Raw genomic sequence first — 12,293 nt, 5'->3', positions numbered from 1 at the left:
TTTCGACCTATGTCTTCACCTGCTAAGGAAGCTTGAACTAAATTGGGGGTGGGATGATTGAGCTGAGGAAGGAGGTGAGATGTTGTCCACGTGTTGGCAACCATCTTCCCAAATCACATGTAAATTGTTTCTGACAACGGAATTCTTCTCTTCTTGCGTCGCTTAACGTAAACAATGGAAGAAGCGACCTCACTTACAATGTGCTCGGAAGCTACAAGCATGTGCGTCACGCATATCACAGCGGTGAGGATGAATCAATGGTGACCATACAACCACTTGTCACAGACTAGAAAAGAAAAGGCAGCAAAATGAAGCAAGAGCTTGAAGTAACCATAACATACTACAGAGATGTCAACAGATTCATAACCTCGCCAAGAAATTTTGAATTCCTAGATACATATCACAAACATGAGAATCTTATTCCAATAGATCCTAGGAAGTAGCTGTTCTCATGCAGTGAGGATTAATCTCATCAGGGATCTTCTAGTGATTACACTCAAATCAGCTGCGGCTCCCAATGATGTCGCTGTAGGTGCCCTTGATCTTTTCTATCAAAGCTTCCCTGAAACACATTTACCAAATCTTAACTTTCCCGAATCAAATGTTCCACTCCTAACAAATACAAACATCTCAATGATCATTACACAAATATTAATCAGATCTGAAGGGCATATTATGTTAATCTATAAAGATCCTGGTTGAATTCCTGGGACATCACAACAATAACAAAATTTGTCCATTTAAAGGCCAACATATGACTTTTACAATGATCAAAGCAAGAATGTGAAAAGATTGAATCACAATACATTATGATGCAGTACAAGTAGCCAGTAAGGAAGAATCTAGGAAGCTTTCTATCTCCTTTACACAATTTTCCTAGGGCTATATTTACAGAGAAACAGAGGAAGGAACACAGAACAAATTCATCAAAGTTGAATGATGTTACCAATCAGATTGTCAGCAGATATCAGGAAAGTATTATTTCCAAAGTAATGATGTCTCAATTTCACCATCAGTCATGCATTACATGATCAGTCACAAGGTAAGTAAGCCAGTCATCTTAAAGAAGAACTGAATTAGGAAGTAGGGTTTGAGAGTACCTGTCAGGCTCGAAGACCAGATTGTAGTATACGAACCACTGTATAGATATCAAAAACAACTTGACATTGTTAACATATTTGATCAACAATGTTAGTGAAGAAACTGTCAAATTCTCTCTCAGTCACTGGTATCAGTAAGAATATTCGCAGGGTGATGCAGAAGAACTTACCACTGTATAACCAATTCCTACAAGTTCAAGAACACCAGGAACTATGGGCAGCCTATCAATTGCCTGCATCGATTCAAAGTCATATCAAATATGATGACATGATGCCTAATTCTATGCTTGTAGTTGGTAGGCCATTAATTACCGAGATCATGCCGGTTGTCGTCCATAGCGCTACCAATCCCACAAGCACAAGGGAAGCCACTGCGTACTTGTCATCAAGCTTGTCCCACTGTCCATCAGAAGAGTCAGCTGAGATCTTAGAGAGGCTACATCACATACGAATCTCCTCGATCTCAAACAAACACAACACAAGGGGATGTAATCCAGACCGCATCTTTTATGGTCTTCATAACCTCAGGAAGCTCACTTGATACTTCAGCTGGGGTTTCTCCGGTGGCCATGGCGATGACACTCCTTGACACTGTAAGGAAGCTATATCAGCATTCGATGACTTTGGTGGACGCAATGCAGGTTACAGTTGAGTAATCTTCAAACAAGGATAGCGGATTTACTGTGAGAAGCAGTTTTCCGGTGGCTCCATGAAGCGGTCGGTCGTGGAGGCGGCAGCGTCGGGAGGCGGACGAAGTGCGGCCGAAGCTGGCTCGAGGCTGCCTTGGGGTCGAGGAGAGCTCGAGAGGTGAGGCCGCAGGTGGCGCTGGTGGTGGTGGTGGTGGCCATGGATCAGATCAACCAGCTGATAGATCAAACTACTCCTGTTCTGGGAATTCTCGTCTTCTTTTGCTATAAATAATTGGGAGGAGAAGTGGACCGTTGGTTTGGATATGGTAGATAGAGATGAAGTGAACAGGCGCCACTCGTTGGGGGTGGCGAATCGGAGAACCGGCGTTGTGTGGCTTCGTATTGGAGGAGAGCCTCGAGGTGGGGCTGCCACGTAGTACAACTCCGTGGTTGTGTTATCCGTTCTCAGGGAGTTCAGGAGGTGGGATTGGTGACAAACAAGGGAGTGTTTTGTTGAATCTGATGGGTGTTGGCCTGAAACAACTTCCATTTATCCATTCGTTTGTGTTCGTTCTCCTTATTCTTTGGCTTCCCCTCTTTTGGGTGATAAAAGATGAGAGCATAGGTCAACCACACAAGAGGCTCTGGTACAGTGTTGAAAGGGCGAATATAGATCAAATTCAATACCATTCGATTTGGAAGTTTAAGTTTCTTAAGCTACCATATGAACTTGATATGTATAATTTTAACTATAATATATATAATCAGACTTTGATTAGTCTCTTTCTTTCCTCATCTGATACATGAATATTTCTCTTAACATCTTTTTCTTATTTTTAAAAGTAGATACTCCTCACCTTACACATGAATATTTTCTCAATACCACTATTATTTAATTGTATGGATAGATTAAACTATAATTTAAACATATTTTCTTTTTTATAATTGGCTAATATATTTTTTTTTAATTTTTTTGACATATTTTATTTAAACCATGACTCTAATATCATATTGAAATTGATGATGATGAATCTAAATCAAACTGCCAGGTCAACATATATCAAATTTAATATATCCAAAAATTTAAACTTATTAGCTTAGGTGTCAAATCCAATTTCATCTAATTCATTCGGTATTTAGCGACGGACGACTATTTACTTCATTCTCTTTCAACCTTCATATTATGAATATATCTCCTGACACAAAGAGAGTGAGTACTAGTGTCCTGTACTTAGTTAATATCAGCTTTAAATTGTGGATTAAACAAAGTACATGTATCAAAAGAACAGCAAAAAAAAATAATAATAATAATAAATAATATATGAACTTATGAAAAATATTAAATATTCATTTTATAAAAATAATTAAGTATAAGAAATAGCACTTCCTCTATAGTTAAATTTGTTGAATCTGGTATTTTGATTATGAAACCAATTGATAATTATGTTTATGTTTAACTACATTTTGAGTTATGCAGGTCTACTCAATCAGAATTAGACAATTAAGGCAGGAAGAATTGACGTTGTGCCGGAGGAGATCACGTTAGGATATTGGATGGCAGAAGGCTTCGGACATCGGGCATCGGGCCAAGAGCGGAATTGCGCCAAGGATATCGGCGTTGGCGCAAGAGAGGACGATGCGCCGAAGAATCGGACGAAGCGCCAACCAATGACGTGCCGGGCAATGGAATGTCAATTCGCTTTATAATAATTGTCTAGATCGGAGTAGAGTTTTTGCTTGTGTGTGCAGGATTAACTACGATAACGACGAAGACATAAAGCAAAACAAAGTGTCGAAGTCAAGCACGAAGGATTCATTGCGAGTTCAAGAGTTCGACGGAAGTCCGAAGGTTCGTCGGGAATGCTGCCAGAACTAGCCGAGAATGAGTAGGGAGCTTGCCGAAGGGTTTTTCGGAAGCTCGCCAGAAGGTTCGTTGGAAGTTCGCGGAGCTCGCCGAGAAAGATCGGAGCTTGCCGAAGAAGCTCGTTGGAACTCGCCAAGATCAAATTGTGAAGTCTAGGAGCTTGCCGGGAGTCCGCAGAATGGTTTCCGAGAGTTTATCGGAAGATCGTCGGAAGTTCGTCGGAAGCTCGCCGAAAGAAGTCTTGACTTACGGACTTTGTAATAGCTTAGAAAATATCTTTAAATTCGTAGTTAGCATGTTAATTAGGGTTAGAATTAGGTGTTAATCCTATAAACCAAGTAGGGGCCAATTGGGTCCGAGTTCGGACTGGTTTGGGCCAAGTTTGGAGCCCAACCAGTGAGCTGGTTTGAGATATTTTCTAACTGGAGCCCAACCAGTTAGAAAATATCTTTAAACCGAGAGCTGGGCGGTGACACCTCCTGGGCTGGGCGGTGGCACCGCTTGGCTGGGCGGTGCCACCGCCAGCATCGGGAACATAAAAGAATTCAAATTTTTGGAGCCCAAATTTGAATCCTCTTGAGGCCTATAAATACCCCTCAAGTCTCAGCTGAGAACACAACTCTTTGAGCAGCAAGTGATTGAGAGAAAAGTCTTAGAAGAGTCTTTGTCTTTCTTGTTTTCAATTTGCTAGTGTTCACCTCCTTCTTTCTTGCTGAAAATATGTAAGAGAGTGAACCGCTTGTAAAAGTTGTAAGAGGGGTATTTACCCTTCCCTTTCAAGAGATTTGCTAGTGGAAGGTGGGAGCCTCATCGAAGAGGGGCCTTGCAAGTGGATGTAGGTCACTTGACCGAACCACTTTAAAAACGGCATAATCTTTGGTTTGCATTTCATTGCTGCTATTTACATTACTGCAAACCCTCTTACTTGCTTTATTTCCTCATTACATTTACTGCACAACTTTACGAATACGCTTTCAAGTTAAGCACTTCCGATTCCGATTTTTATCGTACGAAAGATTTGTCGAAACCAACATTTTAAGCCGCTGCACTAATTCACCCCCCCCCCCCCCCCCCCCCCCCCCCTCTTAGTGCCGCTCTGATCCTAACAATTGGTATCAGAGCCCGGTATTTTTCATTTCAGATTTACACCCGAGAGAAATGGCTATTCATGGCTTTTAAGAGGGCTTATCGATTTTTCGTCCACCGTTATTTAACGGATTGGACTACACTTATTGGAAAACTCGAATGAGAGTTTTCTTGGTTTCTATGAATTTGGATTTATGGAATATCGTTGAAAACAGTTTTCAACTTCCCTCTAAACCGCTGAACGAATGGTCGGATTTAGAGAAGAAATATTTTTCTTTAAACGCAAAGGCTATGAATGCCCTATTTTGCGCTTTGGACAAAAATGAGTTCAATCGGATTTCTACGTGCGAAATGACTTTCGATATTTGGTGAACACTTGAAATCACGCACGAGGGAACTAGTAGAGTCAAAGACTCGAAAGTTAACATTTTATTGCATGATTTTGAGCTTTTTCAAATGCAACCAAGCGAGATTATAGGCGACATGTACACCCGTTTCACGGATGTCGTCAATAATCTAAGAGTTCTTGGTAAATCTTTTTCGAATTTTGATCTCGTAAGTAAGATCTTAAGATCCCTTCCAAAAAGGTGGGATTCTAAAATAACTGCAATACAAGAAACAAAAGATTTAAATATTCTTCCACTTAAAGAACTAATTGGTTTGTTGATGACATATGAAATGGTGCACAATGCACATGATAAACAAAATCACCTTCCAAAGAACAGGAAGGATTTGGAACTCTGGACAAATGGATACCACTTGAGCAATGACTCAAGTGATGAGGACAATGATGAACTTGAATTTCGAATACTAAATCTTAATAAGTTTATTAAACAAAAATATAAAATAAACAATGAACTTGAACGGAGGAAGAGGCCAAAGAAGAGGAAGGCAACCAAGGATGAATCAAGAACTTCCAAAGGTGAAACGGCGAATTGGGCTTTGACGGGCTTCGACTACAAGGTAAGTAACTCAACTCTCTTGAATTATTTTGAAATTACTTGATGTTTTCCATGATGCATTTTCTCTTTTCTTTTGAATAATTATTTTTCTTGAAAATTGTATGTTTTATGTTAATAGAATAAAATGTTAGATTTAAATAATCATATATATGTGCTTGAGAAGCAAGAATGTGTATTTTGATGATTTCCATATTAACTTTCAATGATGATGCATGGTTTTTATATGGAAGGCTTGATGATATTTTTTTTAAACATTGTCTTTGGTTTTCAAACATGATGTATGTTTTTTATATAAGAACAAAACTTGAGCATGGTAATATAAAGCCAATCGCATAAATTAAAACTAAAGAAGTTTTAGTTATCTATAAGAATCATTCAAAATTATGTTCAATGAAACCATTGCATAATGATGTAATGAAAATATTAAACATTTTGAAACCATGTTTTAGTGTCATGCATAATGATCATGCTTAATAAATTTCAAAATTATGCATATGAATCTTGTGATTTATGGATTATTGATTTTTACCATAATGAAAGTGGCTTATTAATCTTTGTTGTAATAAATCTTACACTTTCGGTTTTAAACATTATACATGTTTTTATTTGGTATAAGTGAAATAAAATCATATGAATTGAAACAACTAAAAAGAGGAAAATATTTTTTTCCTTGAAAATTTATTTTTCTCTATCCTATTGATCTTGATGTTTATTATGATAAATCTATGTATACCATTTTGAATCTCTTGAAAGTAATGTTGATATTTTGATGATTTTGATGATTTAAATTTGAAATGAGTTTTATCAAAATCATGATATTGATTTCTTAGAATAACATGAGATTACCTTGATGATCATTTTGATTCATGGAATTTTGGATTCATGACTTAGTCTTACATTTGTTTATGAGATTGTTGAAATCTTTGTACGTTTGAATTCTTCCCTTCTCCTTTCAATTTATGCATGTTATATGTTAAAGATTTAAAACCATGTTTTGGTATCATGCATATCTAAGAAATATTGATGTGACAAATTGAATAAGTTGAAAATGAATGATGATTTTTCTCTTGAATATAACTTGTGATATTTTTTTTATAAATCATCATTTTGATTTCTCAACAATCGATACATGAGATTTTATTATAAATCAAAATTTCTCATTAATCTATCTTCTACGATTTTACTTGATATTCTCTTGAGAGGAGATTTTCTAAATGAATCATGATTTTTCCTTGTGAGTTCTTGGAGTTATTACTTGATTTTTCTTTTAAAACAAGATCTCTTCTTTGTACTCCTATGATTTTTCTTGATATTTTATTTAAAAAAGATATATACTATATGAATAATGTCTTTTGGTATTCAAATGATTTTATCCTTCATGACATGATTTCTTTGTATTTATGGCTTGCATGGCTTGAAATGTTTTGGTATGATGCATGCAATGATGAAATATTCATAAAGTTAAAATGATGTATGCAATACTTATGATAATGATGTACATGATGTATTTATTGCATATGATGTGTATCATGAATGCTTTAAATGATGAATGTTTGGTATCATGATCAACATGTTGACAAATGCTTGAAAATTTTAATGTTTGAGTATCATGTATGGTATGCTTATTAATGATGATTGATTTATTTTTCGGTATCGTGCATGAAAAATAAGGTTATTGAAATTGTGTATGTTTTAATTTGAATATATAATGATGCACAAATAAGAATGATACTTACCTTTGTCATAATATGAAAATTGATATAAGGGTCTTCCCTTCTTTTTGACAATGACAAAGGGGGAGCAAGAATTTCTAGCGTGGACATCATGAAAAGAGGCAAACTAACTAACTCGCACAATTCAAGATGAAAGCAAAAATTGCACTTCTCAAAAGAGAAGATGCAAATGTAACATTTGCCAAATTGTTTGCTTGCCTCATGTAAAACATTATCTCTTGCTAGTTTGTCATTTTTGCTAGCTTGTATGTTGCAAAACTTGATCACTTTTTCAAACATTTTGCTAGCTTACACTTTGCAAAGAAAGCAAAAATTACACTTTTAGAAGAAAGAGCTTGTTATTTTGAACATCACAAGCTTGCCTATCTTGAGAAACAAAAATTACAAAAGTGCTATCTTGCCTATCTCAAGAAGCAAAACTTGCAACTTGCACATTGCAATAGGAAGCAAGAATTATGAGCTTACACAAGAAAGCTATCTTGCATTTGCTTTCGAAATTTTTACTAGCTTGTATATTGTGAAACTTACATATCGTAAAAATTGCTAGCTTGTAGTCTAAAGAGAAGCAAAAAGTTGCTATCTCAAAAGAAGCAAAGGTGCTATCTTTCCTATCTTAAGAGGCAAAAATGCTAACTTGCACATCTAGCAAAACTTGACAAATTTGCATATTTCAAGAAGCAAGAGTTGCTTTCTTGAACATCTCAATATTGCTAGCTTGCATGATGTAGAACTTACTATCTTGAACATTACCAAAAGTGCTATCTTGTATGCTGTAAAACTTGCATATCTAAAACTTGATAGCTTGAATGTCCTAAGCATGATGCATTACTTGTTAAATTTTCTAGCTTCAAAACTGCATGATGATAAAACTTAATATTATGTTTTTCATTCAATGAGTTAAACTTATATTACAAACACAAAGAATAGTTGTACTTCTCCTTTTTATTGATGACAAAGGGGGAGAAGTATGTTGATGACATGATATGCATAAGTCTATGCATGAGTTTATAATGACGTGTTGCAAGTATTCATGATGAATATTACAATGACTTGAATTCAGTTTGAATTCAAGGTTCTATCAATATGGCATATTGATAGGGGGAGTTTGTTTAAACTCCAGGAGTCAAGTTTAACTCCGTCATCAATTGGTTGTCATCATCAAAAAGGGGGAGATTGTTGAATCTCGTATTTTGATGATGAAACCAATTGATAATTATGTTTATGTTTAACTGCATTTTGAGTTATGCAGGTCTACTCGATCAGGATTAGACAATTAAGGCAGGAGGAATTGATGTTGTGCTAGAGGAGATCACGTTAGGATATTAGATGGCAGAAGGCTTTGGACGTCGGGCATCGGGCCAAGAGCGGAATTGCGCCAAGGATATCGACGTTGTGGAGGTCAACCGCCAATTGGGCAATAAGCCGCAAGAGAGGACGATGCGCCGAAGAATCGGACGAAGCGCCAACCAATGACGTGCCGGGCAACAGAATGTCAATTCGCTTTATAATAATTGTCTAGATCGGAGTAGAGTTTTTGCTTGTGTGTGCAGGATTAACTACGATAACGACGAAGACATAAAGCAAAACAAAGTGTCGGAGTCAAGCACGAAGGATTCATTGTGAGTTCAAGAGTTCGACGGAAGTCCAAAGGTTCGTCGGGAATGCTGCCAGAACTAGCCGAGAATGAGTAGGGAGCCTGCCGAAGGGTTTTTCGGAAGCTTGCCAGAAGGTTCGTTGGAAGTTCGCGGAGCTTGCCGAGAAAGATCGGAGCTTGCCGAAGAAGCTCGTTGGAACTCGCCAAGATCAAATCGTGAAGTCTAGGAGCTTGCCGGGAGTCCGCAGAATGGTTTCCGAGAGTTTATCGGAAGACCGTTGGAAGTTCGTCGGAAGCTTGCCGGAAGAAGTCTTGACTTACGGACTTTGTAATAGCTTAGAAAATATCTTTAAATTCATAGTTAGCATGTTAATTAGGGTTAGGATTAGGTGTTAGTCCTATAAACCAAGTAGGGGCCAATTGGGCCCGAGTTCGGACTGGTTTGGGCCATGTTTGGAGCCCAACCAGTGAGCTGATTTGGCCTAGGTGGTGCCACCGCCTAGTACCCGAGCGCTGGGCGGTGTCACCGCTTGGTTGGGCGGTGCCACCGCCAGCATCGGGAACATAAGAGAATTTAAATTTTTGGAGCCTAAATTTGAATCCTCTTGAGGCCTATAAATACCCCTCAAGTCTCAGCTGAGAACACAACTCTTTGAGCAGCAAGTGATTGAGAGAAAAGTCTTAGAAGAGTCTTTGCCTTTCTTGTTTTCAATTTGCTAGTGTTCACCTCCTTCTTTCTTGCTGAAAATTTGTAAGAGAGTGAACCGCTTGTAAAAGTTGTAAGAGGGGTATTTACCCTTCCCTTTCAAGAGATTTGCTAGTGGAAGGTGGGAGCCTCATCGAAGAGGGGCCTCGCAAGTGGATGTAGGTCATTTGACCGAACCACTGTAAAATCGACGTAATCTCTGATTTGCATTTACTTATTGTCATTTATATTACTGTAAACTATTTGCACTTTAATGCTATACTGCTTTATCTCCGTCTTACTTATCTCTTCAAGTTAAAACGCAATCGAAACGGTTTTAAACGAAAACGTTACTTTTATCGTACGAAGTTTTCGAAAAGTGTTTAAATCGTGAAAAGTTTATCGCACTTCACCGCTGCACTAATTCACCCCCCCTCTTAGTGCCGCTCCGATCCTAACAAAATTAAATAAAGAATAAAATCTCTTGTATACCTTAAATTCTTTTTATTTTTCTTCAGAGTTTTTCTATATCTACGATTATTCAACCTACCATGGTGCGACACTTCTTCCTTCTTATCGAACGATATACTTTACATGTATATCCTTGACACATTTGCAAATATTTGTAAATTTTAAATAGGCATACATATTTTTTCTAATATTAATATTTTTCATATATTATCATTACTTTTAGCCATGATTAACATTAGTTCTTTTGATTAAAAATACATATAATGAGATAAAAAGTACCAAATATTGTAGTTATTAAAATTGAATCGGACCAAAAAATATTATGAACGGTTAACACACAGAAGTCATCGACCGATGAGTAAACCCAATTGATCCACTACCGAAAGTGCATGTCCTTCATGATGACTTCTTTTTGCTAACATAAAGGGTTGGTGTGACAATCTTGTGTGAGGAGCCCATTGGAGGAGGTGGTTCACCAAGGGCGGTCCAACCTCATATAGTAGAGTCAGGTTAGAGAGTTGGGTCGTCCTTGTTGTTGCGTCGTCTCTTAGTTGCATCTCCGGATGATGCCGGGAGTCTTGCACAATAAATCTATACTAGGGTTATCCCGAATCGACCTCTCTAATACCTAAGCTAGAGAGATGAAGAGGGCGATTAATAATATAAGTGAGAGAGTGAAGAACTCTTGCTCACTTGCCCCTTCTTAGCCCGAGGCTCGGCCTTTATATCATGAGTGCTTGGTAGCATGAACGGGTGCTCGTGAAGCCCCACTCTTACCCCGCATAGTAGAAGCATTTAATAAGGGTGGCTTGTCAACGTGTGTGTTAGGACTCTAGCTTGAAGAGTCCTAATTGAGAGGGATATTCATGTAAAACCTACCTAAACCGACCCCTATTAAAGAGGTGAAGAAATCGACTAGGGTTAGGAGGTTGTTTCTTAGAGAAGAATTAGGAGTTATAAAGGAATAGGAGTCTTGAGTAGGAGTCCTATTAGGAGTTGGTTAGAAGTAGGAGTCTTGAGTATGAGTCATATTAGGAGTTAGGGTTTAGAAGCCCTATAAATAGTCATGTATTCCTCCTCTTTTCATAAGCAATAGATGAATCTTTTCTGTAGCATTTGAGCAGCAATTTGGAGGGAGGAACCCCTATAGAGTTCCAAGGAGGCCGATCCCCTAAAGAGATCAACCCAAGTTTAGAATCTGTAAGGGTTCTATCACCTGGTATCATAGTAGCATTCTTGGCATCTCGTTGCCCTTCCATAGCCATCCATCAGCCCCCACAGTCGCCCAAAGCAATTCCCACAATTGTTTAAAAGATCGTTGCCAAATTCCGCCGTCATCTCTATCATCGCAAATCATCCTTTGATCTCCCCGTGAATTGCAACAGGTTCTGGTTTCCTACCTTACTATTGTTGTAATTTAGTTATCCTTATTTGAAAATCTAAAAAAATAATTGTCCCTATATTGCTGCATAAACTTTTCGTCGTAAAATTTTCATCTCTATGATGAAAGATACATTGTAGAATTCCAACCGCATAGCACAGTTTGTTTGATCTTTCTACTGTATTTTTTCTATCCAAATCTCTATGAATTTTTTATAATAGCTTTGACACTTCTTAACAGCAGATTTTCATTTAGTTTTATTAAAAAATTCTCAATATAAACCATTGATCTTTCACGTATAATCTGCTATATTTAAAAATTTACACTATAAAATTTCAACCGTATAGCATTGCTTGTTTGGTCTTGATACTACATTTTTTCTATCCAAATCTCTACAAAATTTTTATGATGTAGAAGTTGCTAGCTTGCATGATGTAGAAGTTGCTATCTCAAAAGAAGCAAAAGTGCTATCTTTTATGTTGTAAAACTTGCATATCTAAAACTTGATAGCTTGAATGTTCTAAGTATGATGTAACACTTGCTAAATTTTCTAGCTCAAAACTGCATGATGATAAAACTTGATATTATGTTTTTCATACAATAAGTTGAACTTATATCACAAACACAAGAATAGTTGGACTTCTCCTTTTTGTTGATGACAAAGGGGGAGTGTTGGGAAATCTTGAGGGCGACATCACATGCGCAGCGAAAGAACAAGAAAACAAAATCCTAGATTCCCAAAGAGATGTTCGTTGTCATGCGAAGATTGGCGCGGAAAATCCACAAAA

The 12,293-nt window shown here is 37.4% G+C and overlaps 1 protein-coding gene across 1 annotated transcript; it reads right to left on the bottom strand.

Moving 5' to 3' along the window:
• Positions 1-309: 309 nt before the first annotated feature.
• Positions 310-2,009, bottom strand: LOC103973155 (protein CURVATURE THYLAKOID 1B, chloroplastic). The gene is made up of 6 exons (XM_009387645.3): positions 1,783-2,009; positions 1,600-1,691; positions 1,413-1,499; positions 1,271-1,333; positions 1,101-1,138; positions 310-562 (listed from the first exon to the last, which is right to left on the bottom strand). Exons 1-6 carry the CDS (start codon positions 1,946-1,948, stop codon positions 502-504), a joined length of 507 nt encoding a protein of 168 aa, XP_009385920.1. The 5' UTR covers positions 1,949-2,009; the 3' UTR covers positions 310-501.
• Between the last annotated feature and the right edge of the window lie 10,284 nt (positions 2,010-12,293).

Source organism: Musa acuminata, chromosome BXJ3-5 (genome assembly GCF_036884655.1).
Source record: "Musa acuminata AAA Group cultivar baxijiao chromosome BXJ3-5, Cavendish_Baxijiao_AAA, whole genome shotgun sequence".
Lineage (NCBI taxonomy): Eukaryota > Viridiplantae > Streptophyta > Magnoliopsida > Zingiberales > Musaceae > Musa > Musa acuminata.
The sequence above is the reverse complement of the archived record's forward strand: the minus strand, read 5'-3'. Positions and strand labels throughout refer to the sequence as shown.

What these genes read in the sequence shown, in the direction of transcription:
- LOC103973155 (XM_009387645.3), bottom strand. Translation starts at nt 1,948, where the DNA reads ATGGCCACCACCACCACCACCAGCGCCACCTGCGGCCTCACCTCTCGA. An exon ending in CCGGAAAACTGCTTCTCACA is followed by an intron (nt 1,692 to 1,782) that starts GTAAATCCGCTA and finishes GCTTCCTTACAG; the next exon opens with TGTCAAGGAGTGTCATCGCC. An exon ending in TGAAGACCATAAAAGATGCG is followed by an intron (nt 1,500 to 1,599) that starts GTCTGGATTACA and finishes TCTGATGGACAG; the next exon opens with TGGGACAAGCTTGATGACAA.